The 26,749-nt window shown below is 30.9% G+C and overlaps 2 protein-coding genes across 3 annotated transcripts; both read right to left on the reverse strand.

Annotated features, from left to right (window-relative positions):
- Positions 1-796: 796 nt before the first annotated feature.
- On the reverse strand, positions 797-25,274 carry LOC122721936. Of its 2 annotated transcripts, XM_043951255.1 has the most exons (6): positions 25,079-25,274; positions 24,835-24,901; positions 4,544-5,107; positions 3,892-4,410; positions 2,005-2,697; positions 797-1,123 (listed from the first exon to the last, which is right to left on the reverse strand). In XM_043951255.1, exons 3-6 carry the CDS (start codon positions 5,078-5,080, stop codon positions 1,094-1,096), a joined length of 1,779 nt encoding a protein of 592 aa, XP_043807190.1. In that variant the 5' UTR covers positions 5,081-5,107; positions 24,835-24,901; positions 25,079-25,274; the 3' UTR covers positions 797-1,093. The 2 variants fall into 2 exon arrangements, with proteins under 2 accessions (XP_043807190.1, XP_043807187.1); XM_043951252.1 differs by lacking the exons at positions 24,835-24,901; positions 25,079-25,274 and adding an exon at positions 7,209-7,817.
- LOC110608477 (disease resistance protein At4g27190) lies at positions 7,421-9,802 on the reverse strand. The gene has a single exon (XM_043953818.1). It carries the CDS (start codon positions 9,800-9,802, stop codon positions 7,421-7,423), a length of 2,382 nt encoding a protein of 793 aa, XP_043809753.1.
- Positions 25,275-26,749: the final 1,475 nt, after the last annotated feature.

Here is a 26,749-nt window from a genome sequence, read left to right on the forward strand (position 1 = left end):
AATTTAAATATTTTAATTTTTCATTTTTTATTTTAAAAAAACTTAAATCCACATTAACTTTTATTTATAATATCTCATTTAACTAATTTTTAATATTTTTTGTTATTCAATTTTCATTTTTTAAAAATATTTCAACACTTATAATTTTAAAATTTTTATAAATACTTACAATTTCAGCTATTTTTAAATAGTACCAAGTAACTTTTAAATAAATTTTAAATTTTTAAAAAAATTATTTTAAAAAAATTATGGTTTTAAAAAAAATTTGACCATCCATTAATTTTGAATTAATATTTATAATGAATAGAAGAATAATTAAATATAGAGAAATTTAATGATTTAGTTTTTAAAAATACAAGGACTGATCCATCAATTATGCTAAAATTTAAAGACCAAAATATAATTTATGTAACATAAAATTTTTGTTCTATATTAGAAAGAATTTAAATGTTAATGAGAATATTTTAAATATTTAAAATATATATTCTCCCTCTGATCGATTGGCTAATGGAATTATAGATAGAAGGAACTTCAATTTAGATGAAATAATTATATAAAGATTTAAATGTTCAATTTTAAAAATATAAGAATCGATTCATTAATTATATTGAAATTAAATATTAAAATATAATTTATTATTTTTTTATTCATTAAAAATATTATAGAAATAATTTTACGTCCAGTACAACTAGCAATCACAAAATAATAAAAAAAGACAAAGAAGTCACCTTATCGATGATAGACGATCCATATGAACTATGGATATAGTTATCTGTCGTCCCATTGAAAAACTAAGGAAAAGAACTAAACATAGCATGACAATAAACATGAACAATCTTCAATATGTCTTTAATAGCAGCAAAGCTATTTCACACCTACCTTAGAATTTCAAGACTCAAAGAATAAAAAGCAGCTCCAGAATTTATAAGCGACTCATGAAATGTTGTTGATGAGAAAATCACAGGAGAAGAAAATGTTTATTTTTTCAACTTCAAGACTCGAGAAAAAAAAGAAAACTATAATTTTCAATCTTCATTGAACACTTTGAGCTCAATGCTATTCTCCATTAAAAGCAGCTTCATCACTTTCCTCTTCACGACTCAAACTCAGGTTCCTCTTCTACCTGAAATTTAGAATACTCAAAATCACCATTGTCAGTGGCATCAAGTTCTTGTGTAACAAATAAATTATTTATCATATTTAATTATTTATAAGATATTTCTGAGATTATGCAATTGTGGGTTATTCACCAATAAAAAATAATTAAATTCATAATTTCAAAAGACATATGATAACTAAAGAAAAGCAATGCTTAGATAGAGGAAGAGTCAAATCTATTCCCCTTGTTTAGAATACAATTTTTTTTTTTATTTATAGAAAATTTTTTTTGTTTGAAATAAATTTTAAAATGATAGAATTTAATTAAATTTATTTTATTTTGAATAAATTAATAATAAATTTAAATTAATTTATTTTTTTATTATCCTTATTATTTTTAAACTAAAATATAATTATTTATTTCATAAATAACAATCATTTTGTCATATTGAAAATAATCTTGAACACCATTATTAATATTTTGCAATATTTAAAATATGATCTTTACATAACTTTTTTCTACTAAAAAATTACATTAAGATGGATAATTTAAGAAAAAAAAAAAATAAAATTGTCCATATCAATTATAAATATATTAAATATTAAATTAAATTAAAAAAATAGTTATTAATTAAAAAAAATAAACAAAAAAAATAAGGAATAAAAGAAGAGAAAAATGGAGTTCTTAATTGAGTAATTTTAATGCAAATAAATTTAAATAAAATCATTTCTTATAAAATTCTTACAAGATTTACTTTTTAATTCAAAATCAATTCTCACAAAAATTTTAAAAAAATCTTATATTCTTAATTTTTCTAAACACAAAAAAAAAAAAAAAAAATTAATTCACTTAAATTCTCTAAACATTTACCATTCCAAATAAAGGCATTAGGAAATGAATCATACCTCTTGTTGATTCATCTTCAACAACTCATTGATTTTTGCATTAAGGTTTGGATCAGATCCCATTAATTGATGCCACCTTCCATTTATCATAACAATAACCTTCTCTAGCTTTGGCATGCTTAATGATCCATAGGAGAATGTCTCCATCCTTTTACATTTCCGAAACTCCAATGTTTCTAGAAATGGAAATTCAAGAGCATAAATCGTATTGCAGAAACTGTTGAGGTTGGGTAAATCCTCAAGTGTCAGAGACCTTAGTTGAGGGAACACAATTTTTTGCATGCTAATTTCTTCACCCTCTTTTCCAATAATTTCCTCCATCCTCTTGCACCTTCTAATCTTTATTGATTGTAGCTTTCCTACAAGTTTGGCCGAGCAAATTGAGAAAAGGTTTATTAAATTATCACACTCTTCTACCATCAACTCTCGCAGGTTTTGGAAGGCTGTGATTTCTGGTGGAATCTTGAACCAAAGGTGCTTCAAATTTCGTAAATTAACTAAGCATATCTTTTCCACTGAATTGAGCACTCCATTAATCAGCCCTTCAAATGAAAATATTACTTCCACTGAATCGCTGCCCTCAATCCAAAGGTGTTTCACATTTTGCAACTGTTGAATCAATTTGGACGGAAATGCACAACTTTCATCAGTATTGCTAACAGATGGATCCCTCTGATTCTTTATTAATGAAACCTGCCAAACCAACATATATATTTTATAAAAATACAAAACATCATTTAATAATATGATTCACTTTCATAAATCAGTAATTAGATTGGTAAATTTTCCTTATAAAACAACATAAACAGATAATTTTTTTTTAATAATAAAACTAAAATTCTAATATTAATTAGCTAATAAACTAAATTGAATTTAAACAAATTAACGATAACTTATATTATAAAACTAAAATATGGACATTTGAAATAAATATTTTTATTTTGATAATATCATTTTTTGTCATTATTAAAGTCAATTGTGTACTTTTTCATCAATTATAATATTTTTCTCTTCAATAATTAAAACATTATAGAAAATAAGTTTTAAATTGAATTCCACACATTTTAAATTTTTATTAACTAATGCTAAAATAACAAAATAATATATTTAAAAATTTTATTTATTTTTTAATTCTTAAAAGTTACATGCATGATTTTCAATATTATTGAGTATCAATGAATTAATCTATCAAAAGTTGCATTCAATATTTATGCTCATATTCCATGCTTAATAATATTAAAAATTATGTACATAAGTTTTAAAAATTAAAAATAAAATACTGTTAAAATTAATTTAAAAACACCATTTTGTTATTTTAATATATGTTAATAAAAATTAAAATACATTAATTTGATTTGAAGTTATTTTTCACAAATTTTTAATTATTAAGAAGGAAAAATAATAAACTAATAAAAAAAATAAATAAATTTAATAGATATGATTAAATAAAAATATTTAGTTCAAAGGACTATTTTATTAATAAAATAAAACTTTAAAAACCTTAGTACATGTTCAGTACTAAATCTTAATGTTTTACCTTTATCTTAAAAAAAATTATATAAATATGAATTTGTGTAAATATTTATCTATTTTTTTATATCCAATATAGCAAAAAAATAATCATACTGATAGATATTGAATAAATTTTTATAAAATATAAAATTTAAAAATATATTATGTGTGTCGCATAAAATAGTTATAATATGATATTTAGAAAATGTGAATTTTTTTTATTTAATTACAAAAATATGAAATTTTTAAATAAAAATAAAATATATAACTGATTTGAAAATTTTAATAAATGAAAATTGACTAATTAAATAAATACTAAATTCAAATTCACACTTACTCATTTCAAATAATTATAATTTATCTTGAAAGGCATACCTTTTTGCTGAAATTATTATCTTGCTCTTTCCTTCTTCGTGATATCAATGTGGCACAAAAGGTAGTATCAAGGTGATCAACCTCAGCACTCGTACTCAATATTGATGATTTTGGAACTGAAACGCAAATTGTCTTAATTTTCGGACATTCAACAAAGCTCAATTCTTCTAACAAAGACCACTCAAGAGAAACATTATTATCTTTGCAAAAACCCATCAAATTTGGCAGATCTGAAAGGTGAAGATAAGTTAGGCTAGGAAACAATACTATTTTGCTTCTTCCCTTATCTTTTGCAACAATGTATTCCATCTTCTCACATGACAAAATGGTTAAGTCTTTAAGCTGCACCAATTGTTGAGCTACAGAGAGAGGAAAGGCTGCTTCTTGAAAATGACAGTGAACGATATGAAGCTCTCGCAAATTTAATAATGGTGAACTTGGTAGAAAAAATAATGTAGAAATCATTTCCATTGGTCCACTTTTCATTTGAGATGTGCTTGGCTGCTCCATCTCCATATCCTGCCAAATTTATTAGGGAGATCATCTGATTCATTCATAGCTATTGTAGGTGTAATGCTTCTAACTCCCAAAACCTAAAGTAAATTTCAACAATTTCAATGGCATTACGTTATGAAATTCAATGAGTACATACCTTTTTCTTGGAAACATCTTTTGGCTTTCCTCTTCTTAGTAAGCGTTGAGCAATTGAGCTTGTTGGGAACATGACTTTGAGCTCACTTTGATCGTAACTTTTGTTCAAAGTTGATGAGTCTGGAGTTTCACAATAATGTGTCTTCAGTTTAGGACAAGACCATATATTCAAATCTACTAATGAGTACAACTCAAAAGAAAAATCATTGTCTGCAAAGAAAGCCACCAGCTCTGGTAGATCATTAAGACCAAGCTCAGTTAGATTAGGAAATGCTATTTTGTTTATGCCCTTGTTTTTTTCTTCTTCTTTTGCTTCTGCAACTATATATTCCATCTTACAACATGCTGAGATATTTAATTCTTTAAGCTGCACAAATTGCTGGGCAACAGAAGAAGGAAACAGTGCTTTTACTAAACCACAATTATACAAGGTAAGCTTTTGCAACTTTGATAGTCTTACCCAAAGAGAAGAAAATAATATAGAAATCTTTTCCATTGGTTCAGTCTTAGATTGAACAATTTCCATCCTATTGTTCATTTCAGATGCACTCGACTCTTCTATATCCTGTTAAATACGAATATATATATATATATATATATATATATATATATATATATATATATATATATATATATATATATATATATATATATATATATATATATATATATATATATATATATTAGCCATTGGAACAAAAATTAAAATTCAATTTCTTCTGTATAAATGAAAACAATTAGCAAACGTAGAAGATATGGATGAAAATAATTATAGAAAAATAACATATATCAGCAATGGAAAGATAATTTTGGGTAAATTTTGTTTTTTTCTTTTGAAATGGGAATTTAGAAATTGGAGAAATATAACCTGAAATATATCAGATTTACTCAGATACATTTACCATCAAATTAAGTCTGTGAGTGTAATTTTGAGTAAATTTATAATGTGTAGTTTTATGAAATAACAATAAAGTAAATTATGAATTTTTTTGTAGACGGAGACATATATTCTGATTGGATTTAAATTTGAAATTAAGGTTATATTTATATGTAAAAAATAATTTGTATTTAAAAAATATTTTTTATAAAAAATGTTTTTTTAAAATTTTTTTAATGAAATACTTATTTTTTATTATTTAATTTTAATTTAAAAAATAAAATTTTATTAATAAATTTATATATAAATGTCTTGATAAATATTTTAAGATGTGAAAAATGATTTTATTTTTTCAAAAGTAAAAATTATTTTCTTGGTTTATTTTTTTATTAGAAAAATATTTTTTTAACTAAATTTTTTTAAAAAAATGAAAAATATTGTTTTAAAAATTATTTTTTTTGAAATAAATAGAGCTTATTAAAAAGTTAAAAAAAAAAAAATTTTTAGTCACGCTATGAAGCAAGGGATTAATATGTCAATGTGAGGGCTTCGAGCAATTTTTTAAATCATGCATAATTTTAAAAAAAATTATCAATTCATATAGAATCCGAAAATATTTTCGAATATGAATTGATAATTTTTTTTAAATTATGTATGATTTGAAAAATTGCTGCAAAAGGCTTCACAACATAAAATTTCCTTATTAATTTATCGCCAAGTCATATTATTGATAGAAACAAATTATAAATATACTGTGTTTTCTTCAAGGGATTACTCACACATATTTAAAATAATGAAATATTTTTTTAAGTAATAAAAATAATTACTAAAAATTTAAAAACAAGTAAAATTATAAATTGGTCTTCATATTTAAAATAAGATTTTCTTTAATAATAAATAAGAGTTCAGCACAGCAAGGCTAGTCAATTTGCAGCTCTACCCGCATGCGCGCTAAAGGAATTAAATGACTGCCTGACGTGAAGAGGGGTCCTGACACTTTCGTACTAGCTATCTAAGCACCTTCAGTTGTAATTAGATAATATTAGATATTTTTATACTAATAAATATTTTTTATAATTTTAATATATTAATATTTAATAAATTTTATTATTAATTTTTAAATAAAAAATTACTGTAATATATAATTTTATAATTATAAAATTAATATTATATTGCGATTAGATATATAAAAATAATTCGGTTGTAATCAGATATATAAAAATAATTTAATAATGTTGTATATATTTATTTAATGATAAAATTTTTTATTACTTTAATAAATTAATATAGTAATATTATTGTTAAATAATATCAGTAATTTTTTAATTATCTAAAAATATTATTTTATAATTTTATAAATTATTAAAATTTTTTCAAAAGTAAATAAAAAAAAATAAATAATGGCATGGCGCCACTCTAAGTGGCGCCAGGCCATTCTTAAAAAAAAAAAAAAAAGAATGGCTGGCGCCATTTTAAATTGCGCCAGGTTCTAGCGCCTGTCAAATAGGTGCCAGGATTTCTTTTCAGCTGCCACCTGGCAGTCCAACCCCAAATCCACAAATAATTTTTCTCCAACCCTAAATCTACAAATAATTTTTCTCCCACTCCTAATTTTACAAAAAGCCCAAATAAGTTTTACCTCAATAATATTTGAAGTTATGTTAATATGATCAAATCAAATAGATTGAGAAAAAACTTAAATACATTTCAGTTAAATATTAAAAGTTGTATTTTTATGTGTGTGCAAATGAAATTCATCGCCAAGATATTTGAAAATATAAAAGCTTACCTTGTAGATAAATCCAATGAAGTTTGGAAGGTTATCCAAGCAGAGAGTTGTAAGTGGCGACTCAATCTCATCATTCACTTTGTTTCTGTAGAAAATTCCCTCCATCTTTTTGCAGAACATTACAGTTATGCTGTGAAGTTGCCTCAACTCTCTAGCCATGGATAGTGGAATAAAGTACTTCAACTCATCACATCCCCTTATTTCTACTTTTCTTAAATTGCTAAGTATGGGAGGCGACTTTTTGGAGACTCTGGAATTCTTACTAGTGCATCAACACATTCATCTCGCTTCAAATCCGCATAACTATTATCTTCTATCTCATTTACAATTTTCTTCAAATTTTTCACTTCTTCCAAATACAAGACTTCAACTTCCCTCAACAAAACACATATCCCACTCCCTTTAATATCACTTGCATCTCCTTTAAGATGCAACACATTCTCTGAATCTTTGTGAACAATATCAACCTTTGAGTCGCCTACAAAAATGTGGAATCTTATTAAGTTTCTAAAGACTGAAGCTTTAGGTGAAATGTAGGCATTTACTACAGTAATATGCAATGCAGTTATATGATGAGTCTCTAGCTCGCTGAGGCTTGCATTGGTTTTCTTTTCTTCCTTCCATTCCCATTTCATCATATATCTAAGTGGAAGATACAACTCTTCTAGTTTGGACAACCTTAATAATACAACTGGTGGAATGTATCTAAGGATCCTGACCCTGCGCAGGTTTAGCAACCTTAGATTTTTCAGTGATCCTATTTCTGCTGGCAGCTCTTCTAAACAATAACTACGAACTTCAAGTATTTCCAGTTTAACGAGAGCTCCAATTGTATGCATCTCGTTTAGCCTACCATTCAAAAGACGTAAGGTTTGAAGATTCTTCAAGACATCAATTGATTGTGGCAGTGATGGGATACAGGAGGCTATATATAGAACTTTGAGTTCTTTCATCCCTTCTAACACGTTGGTTGGAAGGCTTTCTAACTGACTATCATGCCAAAGCTGTAAGAGTTCAAGCTTCGGACACTTTAAATGATCTTTAAGTTTTTTGATGTCTTCACACAGAAGTGAAATTGCAGTGCAATTTTTGTACCCATCATTATCTTGCCACTCTTTTATTCTAGCTTGACTTTGTAATGCGTGCCACTGCTTATTTATGGAGGCAAGTGATATGGCTACATCACGGACAAGGTCATGCATTTTGACAGACTCGTTCCGTTTGTCATCACCTTCAAGCAACAAATTTGACCCTTTGAGCATATCAATAAGCTTATAGATCCTATCTCTTCCTTCATGCACATATTCAACACCTTTAAACAGCCTTAGGCCCATTCCAAATTCAAGCAAATCTTCAACCAGAATATCGAAATCTTCAGGGAACAAGCTACAAAGCAAAAAGCATGACTTGGCCTCTTCATCTTCCAAATAATTGTAACTTAATTCAATTGCAGAAAACACCTTTGCCTTCATTCCTGAGATATCTTCCAGCTTAGAATTCTTTAGATGTCGAAGCACATCATTCCAAATGTGTTTGTTTTTGTTTTTTAATGTCTTGGAAAGAGTTACAATGGCAATTGGTAAGCCTTCACATTCATTTACAATCTCCTTCACCGTGTCGAGTAAATCATGGCCAATTGAGTCGCCCGCTGTCTCTTTGAAAAGAACGAGAGCTTCTTCATCATTCAGAACTTTCATTAGGAAATTTCTTTGACTTCCCAAACTAGAGCACACAAATTCATTTCGTGAAGTCAACACGATTTTGCATCCATTGCTCCTGCAACCTAAAGGAACTCCAATTTTTCCTAAACCATCCTCCTTCCAAACATCATCCAATATTAGAAGGATCCTCTTATCACAGTTGGTAAGCCTCTGATGCAGTTTGCTTGCGCTTACCACCTCACTTTCACCATTCTTGAGTTCCAATCCCAAGCAAAATGCAATTTCATCTTGGATCTTTCTGATGTCAGGAGTATCAGACACGGTTGCCATAGCAAACTCGTCAAACAATTTCTCTGTTTCCATTATTTTCTTAAGCTGTATTGCCATAGTGGTTTTACCGATACCACTCATTCCGCAAATCCCAATCACACGAAGATCGTCATCCTTTAAGGCCATCAAGATGTCATCTAGAATTGATTCCCTTGATTTAAAATTCTTGATGCCTTCAGCATCACTGATCCATAATTCTATCTTTTGACGATAGGCTATTTCACCAAAATTCCTCGCTTCTTCAAGCAAAGCAAGCATATTTTCTGTCATCTTCTTAGCTTTTCTACTCAAGGAATAACGATTCAAACACTTGTTCATGTTCATTTCATTTTGAAGAAATGCTTTACTACTCCTATCAATGTCATCTGCTTTCTTTTGCCAATGAATTACAGAATCATGAACCCCATGCAAGTTGTTTTTGTCGTTGTTCACACGTAGCCCCACCTCAGTTCTCTTGTCATCCAGTTTCTGAAGCTCCTCTTTTAAATTCTCGATGTTATGTTTGTAGTAAATCAGATAATAAAACGGTCGCCAAATAGGAGCCACCAAGTTTTTAGCAATTTCACCAGCAATTGTACCTCCAATGGCAAGGAGAACCTCCATTTCTCCTGTTATATTTCTACAATAACCAAGTCCTAGAATTAATATAATTGCACGACAAGAAAAGTAAAACACAGTTTAAATTAAACAATAAGTATATTAAAATCTTACAAAATCCAAGGACGGATTGCTAATAGATCTGCAAAGAGAAGTATGCGTACACTAATCTGCAAAAGAAATCAGCCAAACATTTAAAAAAAATTTATTTTCATTGAATTTGAACATTAAAAGCAACAAATAACCAATAAAATAAACACTAGTTAAATAATAGCAAAGATCAAGAATATCATTGATCTCCAAATTAATAATTACCAGCGACTGAAATTAATTTTTAAAAAAGAGTTAATGAGAAGAAAGTCAACTTTTTTTATATTTTCTTATCCTATTCCCTTTAAATTTCAGCACTTTTGTAGTTTAATGTATCTTGTGTTGAAATTTATTACTTGAGATATTTTTGAATTAAATTGAAAAATCAACTCCTTAATTTTCCTAATTTAAATTGTGATATCTTACTTACTGGTACTTGAGTTGAAGATTAATCGCGTATTTGCTAAGTTGGTTGCTTACATATTGCATATTTAGCTGAGCATAAACTACAAATATGCCCTAATCGTAGTTCGATTTGGTTCAGGACTGAGCACTTCTCAGTACTAAATTGAAAAATCAAATCGAACTAAATCAGTTAAATTTAATTCTACAATTAAATTGGTGTGGTTCAATTAGTATCTCATAGAATTTTAAATTTTCAGTTTAATATTTTTTTTAGTTAAAAACCGAAAAATAAAACCAAAATGAAATTAGTAAAATACATGTAGTATATATATGTAATATTTCTTTAAAATTTGCGTTTTATTTTGTTGAAAAATTCTTGATGAAAAATTCAAAATCTATGATCCTAAAGCATGTGATATGCACTATATATTTTGCATTTTTAATTATTACTTGGAATTGAATTGTTTGATTTTTATTGTTTCTTTGATAAATTCAAATGATATCAAGGTTGTATATTTGTATCTCAATTTGATTGAGAATTGAACATAAATTCACAAATTATATATATACATATGAGTAAATCTGAGAGATCTCAGGTTCTACTTAATCTCCATTTCAACGACGAAAAAAAATTATCTAAATTATCTAAATTAAACCCTAATAAATTTTTTATCTATTAAAGTCCCTAACTTATCGATAATGAACAATTAATTCAAAACATCTATTTTTGTTATACCCTGTTACTCATCTTTACTCATTACATATTCGCCTTTCTCATGTATAACATAATTCCATTCTTAATCAATCTCCATTTCCTCTTTCCCATGGCAAAACTCTTCCTCTCTAAACCATGGTTATCAAGTAATAGATTTCTCTCTAAACATCATTTCCATTCTCAATCAAATATTCGTTTCCTTTAAAAATCTTAATTTCCTCTACAAATGCCAATCCTCTCAACACCTTCACTAATAACCGATCAGTTGTCATCCTCGATCTCAATAACCATCGAGATTTTCATTTATGGTCCATAATTGTCAAGTCACCATTGCTCATTGCTCCCCTAACCACGAATGTGTCATTTTTGCTAATGTCTTTAATACTGTCAAAATTTGAAAGTTTATAATTATCATGTCTTAAAGAAGAATTTTAAGGTTTTATCTAATTAGATTGATTGTCTTTAATAGTTGCTTGATGGATTTCGTCTATTTGGTAATGCTTTATTTCTTTCACCTTTTCAATCATAATATATTTTCTTTTTCTCAATTCTTTCTCCGCAGTTTTTTTCTTTTCTTCATAAAAATTGATAAACAACTTTCTTGCTAAAGAAAAACACTTTAAGTTCTCAAAAAGTATAACAACGAAAGCATAACAACTAACATGTAAAAATTCATAAAAGAGTTTAAACTAGAAGAGAGAGGTCTCTTTTAACATGGGTTAGCAAATGTAAAGATCACATATTTTATTTCTGCTTAATTTGATCTCCTTTAATTATAATTAAGTGTTAATTATTTATTATCGATAACTTAATGTCTTCCATAAATCAAAAAATATTATTAAGATTTTAAGTAAATAATTGAAAATTTATCAAAGACCTTTAACTTATATCGTTGTTTTTTTGGTAAGCTTAAATATTCAAATAGAGTCTGTCATCATAATTTGATTTTTATTTAAAATTATGATATTGTCTTACAGTAATTTTACTGTTGGAAATCTTGATTACATATGATTGCAAATTTCACTTTTTATCAAACCGAACCGAATCATTATTTATTAGTTTGATTTGATTCGATTATGGTTCAGTAATTTAAGATGATTCAATTTTTTAGTTTTTTAAATTTTGTTCGATATGGATCCAAACCAATCGAATACTCTCTCTTAATTTGGACTATGAAATAGACAAGAACCAGACTAGTCAAATTCGAAACCAGAGTAAAGCCAATCCCTTTTTTGAATTAAAATCAAAATCAAACTAGAATCGATTAGTTTAAACTAGCGATTCCGATTATATTCGGTTTGATTTTTAAATTTTTAAAATAAAGCATACATAAATAAATTAATTATCAAATAATTAATTTAAGTTCATTCTTTTTTATTTGTGAAAAGTATTATTTTTCTAATTTTATTTGTTAAGTATTCACGTCCAAATCTATTTATATAAATAATTATTTTAATATAAATATATATTTTGTAATATAATTTATTTTTTTTATATATTTTTATTTAAAAATAGATTATAATTTTTTTGAAATATAACTTTTTAAAAAAAATTATTAATTAAAAATATTTTTTATATAATTTATTAATTAAAATATATAAAATAAAATAAATTCAAATATTAAAAATATTAATTGAGTTCGACATGATAATTTTTATAAGTAATCTACCTGTTGGCGTCCCTACTTTTTAACTTCGATGATAAGTTAGAAGTATATGTTTATAAAAATATTAAATTATTTAAAAAATTAATTTGATTAATGTTTATTTATCTTATAAATATTAAATTAATAATAAAATTATATAGAAAATATATTAATTATTGATATAATTAAATTTATATCTTTATATAAAATGTAAGAGTTATAAATTCAATTTTTATAACAAATATTTTTTTTCCTATTTTCATATATTTGTAATTTTTTTATTTAAGGTAAATTATTAATAGCTCCTTATTTTGTTAAAACTAACTATATAGTTCTTATTTATAAATCACACGATTAAAATATTTATATATTTTATAAAATTAAATTTTTTAATCTTTAACTAATATAAAATTTAGTCATTAATTAAAATTTTAAATTATAACAATTAACTACTAAATTAATAACTATTAAAAAATAATATATTTTTTAAAAAATAAAAATATTTTAAGAATAAAAAATAAAAATATATAAAAAATTAAAACGAGTAAAAAAATGTGTTGCACGTAAATAAATGTGTTGCACGTAAATAAAATTAGTATATATAAAAGAGGGAAGAGGAGTTGTCGTCCCAAAACAAGTATCCAAAAGGGAACAAATAGAATATAAGGCCAATTTTTTAATTTTTACTTTAAATTTTATGAAAAATTATAGTTGAGCAAAATTAATAGTTTATTAAAATTAAAATTAGATAAAAAAAAATGAATATGACTTTCATCGCTCTCCCGATTGAAAGGACCTAGATGATTCCAATCCTTACTCTAATCGCGCCACAAAGAAGGTGAAGCATAGGGATCACATCCCTTTTGTGCAATTTGATGTGTCTTTCAAAAATAAAGTTATAGGAATTGCATATATGGATCATGGATCGTTTGCATATATGGATCATGAATCGTTGAAAGGAGGGCTTCAAAGCCCTTGAGACAAGTCTCAAGGAGCTTTGGAATATGACGAAGTTCAATCTCCTTGATATAGGCAACGACTTCTTTTCTAGCCAACTATTCTGATGATGAAGGGTACTGCAGAGCCCTTGTAAAGGGACCTTGGGTGATGCTAGGAAGCTACTTATAGATTCAACCATGGCATCCCTCCTTTGATGCTTCGTCCAATGTTATGGAATCTGCAGTGGTTTGGATCAGATTATCTGTCTTACCCTGCATCTTTACAATAAGAAAATGATCCACAGAATTGGCTTGTCAGTTGGTAAGATTGTTAAAATCGACGAAACTAACTTTGTGGCTTTAAAAGGAAATTATGGGAGAATGGCTGTGTCGATGAATCTCACCAAGCTGCTTTTCTCTAAAGTGGATATTAGGGGTAGGGTTCAGTTGATTGGGTATGAAAACCTACCTCAGATCTGTTTCCAATGTTAATGGATAGGACATTCTATACCTACTTGTGCTTTCAAAGAAGGTTGCTCTGAGAAATCTAAAAGCTCAAACGCAAAAGAGTAGACTCCTCTGATCCTCAAAACCGCCTCTGGGGAATGGATTGTTGTGACTAGCAGAGGAAGGAAAGTGCAAACTACAAAGTTTCGAAGAGCATCAATCAAGCTGGTAATGGATCTTGATTTGATTCCTTAAGAGAAGATGTTGAGATGAAAACTCTGGCTTATGAGAATCAATCAGTTGACGCCCTATTTGTGGCTAGTATTAAGCCTATCCCTACAATGGATACCCGCGAAAAAAGGAAGGTCAAATCTGCTAAATAGGCAGACATACCTCGGGTAGGGGGCACAATCGAAGCAAAAAGGATAAGGTGGAGATTCCAGAAAAAGATATGCTCCTTCAGACCAACACACTGGCAGATTCCCCACGTACAACAAATCCCATGTAGAATCCGCATGCAAATATCTCTTGCATGAAGACTTCCTTAGACCCCAGGAATCATTTTGTCATTATTATTGAGCCCTCGATGAAAACTGTAAATAAAGAGGCCCTTACCCAAAGCCATAAGAGTGGGACATCGATTAAAAATAAGAACATTATTGCGCACAACAGACCGCTAGACACAGGCCTTAGCTCCTATTCGATTCCTTTTTCCTCCATGCCAAGCTTGCTCTCTAGTGATGGGCTCTTATGTAGGAAGCTTTGCCATCCATCTCCACTCAGCTAGCCATGGATGAGGAAATGGGAGAAGACCAAAATGGTGACAACGAATATATGGATCTGGTCAACATTTGTAGTGATTTTGAGAAGGAGCCGTTAATGGATCTTCACCTACGGGACTGAGGTTTGGTTTCATTGGTTTTCATTCTCTCTTCTCTTACATCTTTAATATGTCCATATTTATATGGAACTTCCAAGGAGCAGGAAGCTCTCCTTTCTTTAATGCTTTTAGATTATTTATGGAGAAATAATGGTCGGATCTAGTCGTGTTGCTGGAACCATGAATTCAGTGGCGATAAAGCAAATACATTTATAGAAAAAACGGGTTTCCCTTATTCCCACAGAGTTGAGGCTTAGGGTTTCTCTAGGGGTATATGGCTGTTGTGGATAGGAAATTGGGATATTCAGATTATTCTCAATAACGAGGAATTTGTGCATATGGTTATTTTTTAGAACAATACATTTCTCATGTATCTAATAGCTGTGTATGGGAGTCTAGTGGCTCATTCAAGGAAGCTTCTTTAGACAAATCTACAGTCACTTCTCTAGCTTATGAATGGGCCTTGGCTTTTAGCCAGTGATTTCAAATCTCTTCTAAAGTCTAAAGAAAGAAGGGGTGGCTCATCCCACAGGATAAGGATTTCTTGTGATTTTGCTAACTGGTGTTACAACTCTCATCTTATTGATTTGGGTTATAAGAGTCCCACGTTTACTTAGCAAAAAGGTACTCTGCTGCAATGGTAGGACAGAGCTATTTGTAATGAGCAATGGCAGTTAAGGTACCCAAAAGCCTGTGTTTTTCACCTCCCCTGAATTCAAAGTGATTGTAGACCTCTTCTCATCAAGTTTCAAAGTTTTTTGCCTGCTTTAGGTACTAAACGACGTTTGGATTTCAGGTTGTCTAAATGACTCATAATGACTTCCACTCCCTACTGAAAAATAATTGGATCCCTAATGAGTCAGTTATGAATAATCTCAGCAATCTCACGGCTAAGTTGAAATATTGGAACATGAGTACCTTTAGGAATGTGTTTCGACAAAAAGGCCTGCTTTTTGCCAGCATTAATAGAATCCAACATACACAAGAAGTGAGATTCTCTGATGCCCTTCAAAAACTTGAGCTTCATCTTTGGCGAGAGTTAGATATCATCATGCTTCGAGAGGAGATCATCTGGTACCAAAAATCTAAAGCGGATTGGATTCAATGAAGGGATAAAAATAAGACGTTCTTTCACACCAAAACTTTGATGAAAGTAAGCTTGTTCGCACCATTTTCTGTTAAGCACGTACTCGCGTGTTTTGTTTTCTATTTTATTGATAAAGCACTATCCACGTGTTTCTGCATGTTTTTCAATTTGTTAAGAGTCTGTTGCCCACGTGTTCTGTAATCCGAATCTTACGGGATGTGGCTTTAAGATCGGAGTAAGTTTCATTTTCAGTTTGTAATGGTTGATTTGATTCAGTATAAAAAAGAATAAAAAGTTGAAACAATGTGATCAGCTAATTGTAAAAGAAGGAGGTTACACTTTGCACAGAAAAATTTTGCACATGCTCGTAAGTTTGTTTTGAGAGAATTGCTAGAGCTCGGCAGTCCGGCTATTGTGTTTGCACAAGAGAAGAAGAGTGCTCACACTCGTTAAAGCTGATCTGCTGCAGAATTACAGCAGGTCGGAGAGCTCGGCAAGGTCTGCTGCAGAACTACAGCAGGTCGGAACTTGGCAAGGTCTGCTGCAGAATTACAGCAGTTCGAAACTCGTCTGATTTGTTGCAGAGTCATAGGAGGTCGGAGCTCGGCTCCTGTGTTCACTTGCTTTCGGGAGAGCAAACTAAGAGGTTACAGGAGATCAACTACACTTGGTATCAGAGCCCGGGACCTTGTTTATGCCCAAATACATGCCTCGGCACAAATCATCATCGTCCAGTACTGTCCGTAGTGGCAATGGAGGCGATGGTGGTCAGACGGCAAAAACTGGTCAGACGACAGAAACCGTGGTGAGAGCGCCCGTAAGAGAAGGGGGTGTCTCTCTACAATATCCGCTACTAACAAAGACAAATTATGCGGCTTGGGCAATCAAGATGCAAGTCTATATGCAAGCTCAAGGTGTATGGGATGTCGTTGAGTCGGAAGATCCTGTTGATCCTCGTTCAGACCGGATTGCATTGGCGGCAATCTTTCAAGGGATCACCGAAGATACCCTGTTACAGTTGGGGTTAAAGAAATCAGCTAAAGAGGCATGGGATGCTCTCAAGGTTATGAACCTCGGTGCAGAGAGGGTCAAAGAAGTACGAGCACAAGCTCTTAGATGGGAGCTCAAAAGCATGAGAATGGAAAATGGTCAGTCTGTCGATGATTTCACAGGAAAAATCTCAACTGTTGTCAACAAGCTCCGAGCACTTGGAGAAGTGGTTAATGAAACTTATGTAGTAAAGAAAATGTTGCGATCAGTGTCTCCTAAGTATCTTCAGATTGCCTCAACCATAGAAGAATTTGGGAATCTGTCTGTAAAGACGATTGAAGAAGTAACCGGTTCTCTCAAAGCTCACGAGGAGAGGTTGCGGAGCTACGACTCCAGAATAGACGAACACGTGCTACTCACTAAAGGAGAGTGGAAAGCACGAGCTGAGTCCTCAAAAACTAATGAGGTCGAGGACGCGGAAGTGGGCGTGGTAGAGGATGCAGCAGAGGTAGAGGAGGTGGTCGCGGCAGGGGTCGTGGCCCTCCTAGAATAGGTCGAGGTCAGGATGATGAAGGACAACACCGTCAGAAGTTCGACATTAAAAAGGTTAGGTGTTCCAATTGCAATGAATATGGCCATTTTCAATCTGATTGCAAAGCTGAAAGAAAGGAAAAAAATGAGGCACATTTAGTGGAGCAATTCGAAGAGGAGTCAACGTTGTTGATGCTAGAAACCAGTGAGCTGATTTACATTGGTGAAGAGAAAGGAAAAGTGCTAATGCTGAATGAAGAACAGATGCATGACTTTGAAGGTGTAGAAACAAAAGGCACCATATGGTACTATGATACAGGGGCAAGCAACCATATGACCGGCAATAAGTAGGCCTTAACCGAACTCGATGAAACAATCAAAGGGAATGTCAAGTTTGGTGATGGTTCCGTCGTCAAGGTAGAAGGCCGAGGCACTTAGTGTTTCAGTGCAAGAATGGAGATCATTTTAAACTAACAAATGTGTACTACATTCCTCGATTAAGATCCAATATTATAAGCCTTGGTCAACTCGACGAATCAGGAGCAAAAGTGGTGGTGAATGGAGGAATTCTCAGAGTATATGATGCAAAGGATAGATTGATAGCCAAGGTGCAAAGATCTGAAAATCGTCTGCATACGATGAAGATGATACAAGCTAAATCGGAGTGCCACTTGACAAAGTTGTCAGAAAAGTCTTGCTTATGGCATGCACGCTTTGGGCACCTGAACTATCAAGCTTTACACAAGCTTGCACAAGAAAGCTTGGTGAAAGGTTTACCGGAGATAGAAACAATGAAGTACATTTATGAATCTTGTGTGATTAGCAAGCAACATCGCACAAGTTTCCCGAAAGCAGGAGAGTATCAAGCAACTAAACCTCTGGAACTCATGCATGGTGATCTGTGTGGGCCGATATCACCTACCATATGCGGGTGGAAACAGGTATTTTCTTTTGCTTGTGGATGACTACAGTCGTTATATGTGGATTGAAATGCTTAGAAGTAAAGATGAAGCTTTTAATGCTTTCAAGAAAGTGAAAGCTCAGATCGAAGTCCAGTCTGAATGTAAGCTTAAAATGTTTAGAACAGACAGAGGAGGTGAGTTTGCATCGAATGAGTTCGAAGAGTACTGCAAGTTACATGGCATTAAATGCCAGCTCACTGCACCTTACTCCCCACAGCAAAACAGTGTAGTAGAGCGGAGAAACCAAACCGTAGTAGAGATGATGAGGTGTCTATTAAATAGCTCTGGGGTGCCAGCTACATACTGGGGAGAAGCTGCACGTACTGCAGTATACATATTGAACAGATCACCCATAAAAAGTGTCCAAGGCATGACTCCGTATCAAGTGTGGCATGGAAGACTCCCAAGTGTTCATCATATGCATGTTTTTGGTTGCATGGCATATGCCAAGAACACAGCTCCTCACTTGAGAAAATTAGATGACAGGAGCATGAAGCTGGTCTTATTGGGATATGAGCCAGGGTCCAAAGCATATCGATTATTGAATCCAAATTCTAACTGAATTGTGGTAAGTCGGGATGTTGTGTTTAGGAAGAAGAGAAGTGAAAATGGCGAGGCCAGACGACATCAAACTCCTCAACAGAAGGACCATTTGTCATCACATACAAGGAAGCACAAATACAAGAAGACAAAAACTTTCGAAGTTAGGAACTGACGCCGGTTTCCTTATCACCTATAGCCGGGTTAAGTCCAGAACATTCAGAGACAGGAGAAAGCAGCTCGGAGGGACCAAGGAGGTTCAGGACTCTTCAAGAAATTTATGACAACACAGTGGAGGTCGACCAAGACTACGGTCTTTACCTCATGTCAATTGAAGAACCAGCATCTTATCATGAAGCTGCCTGCAGTGAACATTGGCGACAAGCAATGATAGAAGAAATGGAGGTTATCCGGAGAAACGGAACATGGGAACTAGCAGAACTCCCAAAGGACCAGAGAGAGCTATTGGTCTGAAATGGATTTTCAAAATAAAGAAGAATCCGAAAGGGGAGATCATTAAGTATAAAGCAAGACTAGTTGCAAAGGGGTATGTGCAGAAACAAGGCATAGACTTTGAAGAAGTCTTTGCTCCCGTAGCCAGACTTGAGACTGTGAGAGTCTTACTTACTGTAGCCGCTCAAGAAGGCTGGATAGTGCATCATATGGATGTCAAATCCGCATTCTTGAATGGTGAGATAGAAGAAGAGGTTTACGTGACACAACCAGACGGATTCGTTGAATAAGGGAAAGAGAAAAAGGTTCTGAAGCTACGGAAGGCCCTGTATGGTCTTAAACAGGCGCCTCGTGTATGGAATATAAAGCTAGACAAATGTCTCCGTGAACTAGGGCTTCAAAGATGTGTGATCAAACATGCAGTCTACAAGAAACACAAAGGAGATGAAGTGCAGATTGTGGGAGTGTACGTAGATGATCTGATAATCATGGGTTCAAAGCTGAGAGCAGTGGAGAATTTCAAAGCCAAGATGAGAGAGAACTTCGAGATGAGTGATCTGGGAAAGCTAAGCTATTATTTGGGAATAGAAGTCAAGCAGAGGCCGTATAGTATCACCCTTAACCAGGCAGGGTATGCAGAGAAGATACTCGAGAAGCTTGGCATGGCTGAGTGTAAGCCGTGTCGGGTTCCAATGGATACACGAGTAAAATTGAGCAAATCAGACGGAAGTCCTCCAGTAGATGCAACACTTTACAGAAGTGCAATCGGAAGTTTAAGGTACTTGGTGAACACCCGTCCCGATCTCGCATACTCAGTTGGGATGGTAAGTCGCTTCATGGAAGCCCCAACAACGAAACATCTAGCAGCTGTAAAACAGATATTACGCTATGTAAAAGGCACTTTGCATCATGGCTGCAATTACAATAAAGTTGAAGAGGAGGAGTTCAAGCTGGTAGGCTATAGTGATAGTGACTTAGCCGGAGACGTAGATGATTGGAAAAGTACGACAGGGGTAATCTATTTTCTCGGCCAAAGCCCAGTCACCTAGATGTCACAGAAGCAGAAAGTCGTAGCCTTATCTTCATGTGAAGCCGAGTATATTGCTGCAACAACAGGGACTTGTCAAGGCACTTGGATTAGTAGACTGTTACATGAGCTGATCGGTTGGAAGACAAACAAGTTCGTGTTAAGAGTGGACAACAAATCTGCAATCGCGCTCACAAAGAATCCCGTTTATCATAACAGAAGTAAGCATATAGACATTAAGTTTCATTTTATTCGGGAATGTGTTCAAAGAGGAGAAGTCGAAGTCGAATATGTCAAGACTGAAGAACAACTGGCTAACATTTTGACAAAGCCATTGTCTCGGGACAAGATCGACGAGCTGAGCATGATGATCGGGATCGGAGATGTGAAGAACAAGCTTACGGGGGAGAAATGATGAAAGTAAGCTTGTTCGTACCATTTTCTGTTAAGCACTGACTCACGTGTTCTGTTTTCTGTTTTATTGATAAAGCACGTATCCACGTGTTTCTGCATGTCTTTCAATTTGTTAAAAGTCTATTGCCCACGTGTTCTGTAATTCGAATCTTACAGGATGTGGCTTCAAGATCGGAGTAAGTTTCATTTTCAGTTTGTAATGGTTGATTTGATTCAGTATAAACAAGAATAAAAAGCTGAAACAATGTGATCAGCTAATTTTAAAAGGAGGTTACACTTTGCACAAAAAAATTTTGCACATGCTCGTAAGTTTGTTTTGAGAGAATTGCTGGAGCTCGGCAGTCCGGCTATTGTGTTTGCACAAGAGAAGAAGAGTGCTCACACTCGTTAAAGCTGATCTGCTGCAGAATTACAGCAGGTCAGAGAGCTCGACAAGGTCTGCTGCAGAACTACAGCAGGTCGAAACTCGGCAAGGTCTGCTGCAGAATTACAGCAGGTCGAAACTCGTCTGATTTGTTCCAGAGTCACAGGAGGTCGGAGCTCGGCTCCTGTGTTCACTTGCTTTCGGGAGAGCAAACTAAGAGGTTACAGGAGATCAACCTCTCAGCCTACAAACTTTGTCGAGAAGAAAAAGGAACTGCATTGAGTTATCACAAAATGATCAAGGTAGGTGGATTGATGATCAAAATGACTTTAGCAGCCATGCTTGTAACTTTTTTCGTTTGGTTTTCTAGGCTGGAGATTCTGAGCCCCCTTTATGGAATCACAGGTAAGTTCCTACTCTCTCTCAAGTTTCTGTGATATATCTTGTCTCCTTGGCAACCACTAATGAGGTCAAGAAAGCCCTCTTTAAAATGAAGCCCTCCAAAGCTCCTGGCATTGATGGCTTTCACGCAGGATTCTTCCAGAATCATTGGTCCCTCATTAGTGAGGACATTTGTGCTGAGGTAAATCAAGTTCTACAAGGGGTGCTCTTAATGATAATATAAATAATACTCTTATCTCCCATATCCCCAAAGTCCCAATTCCTATTTCTATCAAATATTTCAAACCTCCTTTGCTCCCTTTTATGATTGGCCCCAACTAGACTATTTTTGTTCCTAAAAGAAGAATTACAGATAATATCATTATTGCGTAGGAGATCATTCACTCTATGCCCCAAAAATAAGAGCTAAAGGTTCCTTGGATTTGAAAAAAGCCTATGATTGAATTAGTTAGGCCTTCCTCTAGGAGATGCTTTTTGAAGTAGGTATCCTTTCAAATTTCATGTGTATAATAATGAACTATATTACTTCAATTTCTATGCAGGTTATATGGAATGGAGCTTTGACCGAAGAATTTTATCCAATCATAGGTTTAAGACAAGGAGACTTGCTATAACTTTACTTATTCGTCCTTTGTATAGAAAGACTGGCTCATGGCATTTCTGATGCGGTGAATAAAAGAGACTAGGGAACCATCATTCTTGGTAAAGGTGGCCCTCCAATTTCTCACTTATTTTTTACTTATGACCTTATTCTTTTTGCAAAGGCCTCAAGTGCACAAGTAGAAACTATTCTTAAAGTTTTAAAGGATTTTTGCACTAGTTCTGGCCAGAAGGTGAATTTGAAAAAAAAAATAACTCACGTCTATTTTTCTAAAAATGTTTCCCTACAGGACAAGAGAGCCCTTAGCAACAAATTGGGTGTCTCTAAGACTGAGAATCTGGGAAAGTACCTTGGGGTTCCCCTGCTGCATTTTCGTGTCTCCAGATAGACTTACCAATACATCATCAATAATATCAAGAACAAATTTGCCAAATGAGATAATAGAAAGCTCTCGCTTGCAAGTTGCATTACTCTTGTTCAATGGATTATCTCAACTATTCCATCTTATGCCATGCAAACTTATATTCTGGCTAGCCTTATCTATGAAGAAGTGGATAAGTTGTGTAAAAAATTCATGAGATAGTTTGGATGGTTCCAAGAAAGTCTCCCTGATTCCTTGGGAGCAAGTCATTGAGCCCAAAGAATGTGGTGGCCTTGCTCTTAGATGTGCAAGAGTGACTAATCAAGCATACATGATGAAACTTGCTTGGGCTTTGGTCATAAATAAAAGTGCCATATGGGTTAGGATCCTTCACTCTAAATACAAGTTCAAATGTGAATACCCAACTGCTCCAACCTTTATAGAGGCATATATTTTTCATACTATGTAGTAGTCAAATGTTCTACATTTGACTTGAGAGATTAACTTTAATTATATATATATTTATACCATATATAAAAAATAGAAGAGGAATACTCAGATTGCCAATTATGCTACTAGATTATTTACCATTGAATTTAAATTTAAAAATAGATAATGATTTTATTATTTAAAATAATTTAAATTTAATAAATTACTCCTCTATTTTATAATTTTTATCTATTTTTTAATTTTTAATTTTTAATTTTATCTTAAAATTATTAGTTACTTTTCCATATATATATATATATATATATATATATATAAATTGATTATTATAATCCTATTTAATTTTATTTTATATAAAAGAATCTTTCAATAATTATCAAAATATTTTTTATTATTTAATAAAATTTAATATTCTAAAATGAATATAATTGAAAAGTTAATAAAAAAATATCAATCCTAATATGTATCGAAAAATAAAGTGAACAAAAATTATAAAATAAAAAGAATATTAACTATTTAAAAATTTTTATTTTTTAATTTAATTAATTTTATTTAGTATTAATATTTAAATATATTTTAATAATTCTTGTCTTAAAATTTTAACCTTGATATATTTTTGAGCATTCAAAACTTTGACACTTTTAATAAATCTAAAAATATATTAAATGATAAAATCATTATCCATTATTATATATAGGTTGTCATATAGAGAGAGAAAATTATTAAAAATTAATAATTTCGATAATATTTAAATTTTAATAAATTAAAAAATAAATTTTTGATATACGATTATTAAAATAATAAATTCAAATATTAATTCAATGTATTAAAATATTAAAATAATTATCACAATACTAAACTATTAGATAATAAGTTTAAATTTAAAAAAATAAAAATTATAAGATATACAAAATAATCATCAACATATTAATAATTTTAAAACTAATAGTAAAGTGATTATCATAATTTTAAAAATTATTATTTTAAATGTTAGTAATTTTAAGATTATCCAAATACTTAAAAAAAATTTTAAAAATTTAAATATATTATCTTATAAAAATGTCTCATTTAATAAATTAATTATAGAATAATAAATTAATTATATAATTTTTTAAAATTATCCAAAATAATTATATATTTTAAACTCATTTATATAGCATTTTTTTGGATGGCTAACGAAAATGTCTTCATCTGCTTAATATTAAATTTATTTTTCTAAAAAATTATAGGATAATAAATTAATTATCTTCTATTTCAATAATATTAATAAATTTACTAACAAAAATAGAAATAATGCTAAAACTAATTGATAATTATCATAATAAAACATGTTAAATAATGATTCTCTCTTATTTTACATTATTATTATTATTATTATTATTATTATTATTATTATTATTATTATAAAGATCATACAATATATGACAATTATCAATATAATGGTAAATAAAAATAATAAATTTAATTAATAAAGAAAATAAGAAAATAAGTTATTTTACATTGTAATAGTCTTTTAAATTCATAATTTCTGAAAGTGTTATTAACTGCTTTTGTAAAAGATATATATATTTTGAAATAATGATAGTGTGAGGTCACTCATATTTTTAATTTGAATGAGACTATATCAATTGTAAAAAAAAATCATGCAAAGACATCCAAATTCATCCTATAATACAACAAAAATATCAATGGAAGTAAACAAAAATGATAAATTATTTGGAGCGAGAAAGTAATTTTACCAGCAAATGTACTGAAATGACAATGAGAATCTCAATTTTCTCACTTTGTTACTGGAATAACCAAGAGCTGGAACACAAATAATTAAGCCAAAAAAACATAAAAAACGAGTTAAAATTAAAAAAAAAAAAAGAAAGAAAGAAGAAATAAAAGGAGGGCAAGTAAATAAAAAATAATTAAAAATTAACTTATAACTAATAAAATTAAAAATAATAATAATAATGAACCTAGATCTGAATAACAAACCAAGATCTGCAACATGTAGAGTCCTTTGGAGCGGTGATTTTGATGAGAATGATCAGCAGGCATGGGATGAGTAGCTAGCTAGCAAGCAGGAACTCTTCCATCTCTTTACACACAGCAACAGCAACAGCAACGGCAACGGCAACGGCAACGGCAACGGCAAAAGGATCAGCCAGTGCAGAAAGCTCAACCACAGGCAGGAATAGCTATTAGCTTAGAAGATCGATGCATATCAGAGAATATAAAAGCAAGGGAAGGGAAGGGAACAAATAATACTGGTCATGTACATTCCACGTCATTGCGGTTGCTTGATACACGTTTTTCCAAGTCAACCTTGGGTCTGACTATTCTAAAATTATTAGTGTTTTGCTAATAAACTCCTAATAATTAGAAGTTAAATAGATAGAGTTAGTTTTGAATTAGTCTCTAACAAACACCACAAATTGTAAGTGGTTGTTACTAGTAATCTTATCATGTAAAAGCTATAAAAGTCTGATGTTGCTTAATAAATAAAAGATTTTTTTTTTTCAAACCTCTATGTATGATTAAGAGTCTTTCAAATTTGGTATCAGAGCCATAAAGAGGCCTGTAGTGCTCAAACACTGCGGGTGTAGGTAAGTGTGTGACAATGACTGAAACTTTCCCAAATTTAACGGGATTATGGTCATTGGAGTTTGATCATGGAAAATCTCCTTAGATCAAATGAATACTAGAGTGTCGTCCAAAAAGATTACACAAAACCAGCTGATGAAGAAGTACTAACACCAGTTCAGAAGAAGATCTTAGAAGAAACGAGGTTAAAGGATTTGGAGGCCAAGAATTATCTCTTCAGTTCCATTGATGAGACCATTCTGAAGACAATTTTTCATATAGGTTAATGGTAGATAAGTAGTTTATTATATTCTCTCAAAATTTTTAATTAAAATAATAATATTATAAAATTTCAAGAATTTTTGTCTATTTAAACATATTGACTGGAATTATTAAATATTTCTTTTTAGATAACCATCTCAATAATTTATTAATTTCATAAATCAGTGTCAAATGTGATATATTATTCATTCAAAATTTCTTAATTACCATTATGCGACTAAACTTTAATTATGATTTTATTTTTTTTTAAAATACAATAAATATATTAATGAAATATATTTAAAAATATTTTCATATTAAAATTTAACATTTTCGTTTTAAAAAATAATTAAATAATAATTTACTTTATGAATGAATCTAAAATATTATTAGTATAGAAAGTAAGTTTGAGACATCAAATAGGGTCCATATTTATTCAAAATTTTCAAATTACCATTCAGTGGCCAAACTTCATAATCAACTTCAATTTAAATGACCCACCCAATTACATATGAGAAAATTCAGACCATCTCTGCATCCAAAATACTAATTATTAGTGAGATTGAAGCATTTTATAAATTTCTCATCTCACAATTATTTTCTTTTTTTTTTGTTAATTACTAATTGTAAAACTCATAAACTTATTATTTTTTAATTTATTAGGACTTCAAAAATTAGAATATATAAAATTGAAAAACAAAAGTAAAACCTAATGATTTTTTATTTTCAAAATTTTTCTATGCTTAATTTTATTTTTAAAATTTACAATAAAATAAAATTAATTTTTTAAAAATTATATTTATTAATGGAAACTTAATATCT

The sequence above is a fragment of the Manihot esculenta genome, chromosome 2 (assembly GCF_001659605.2).
Source record: "Manihot esculenta cultivar AM560-2 chromosome 2, M.esculenta_v8, whole genome shotgun sequence".
Lineage (NCBI taxonomy): Eukaryota > Viridiplantae > Streptophyta > Magnoliopsida > Malpighiales > Euphorbiaceae > Manihot > Manihot esculenta.

Coding starts and splice junctions, on each gene's coding strand:
- LOC122721936 (XM_043951252.1), bottom strand. CDS start 7,367: ATGGCTAGAGAGTTGAGGCAACTTCACAGCATAACTGTAATGTTCTGC. Junction 5,108..7,208: donor TCATTGGATTTATCTACAAG/GTAAGCTTTTAT, acceptor CGTATTTAACAG/GATATAGAAGAGTCGAGTGC. Junction 1,124..2,004: donor TGAAGATGAATCAACAAGAG/GTATGATTCATT, acceptor TCTAAATTTCAG/GTAGAAGAGGAACCTGAGTT.
- LOC110608477 (XM_043953818.1), bottom strand. CDS start 9,802: ATGGAGGTTCTCCTTGCCATTGGAGGTACAATTGCTGGTGAAATTGCT.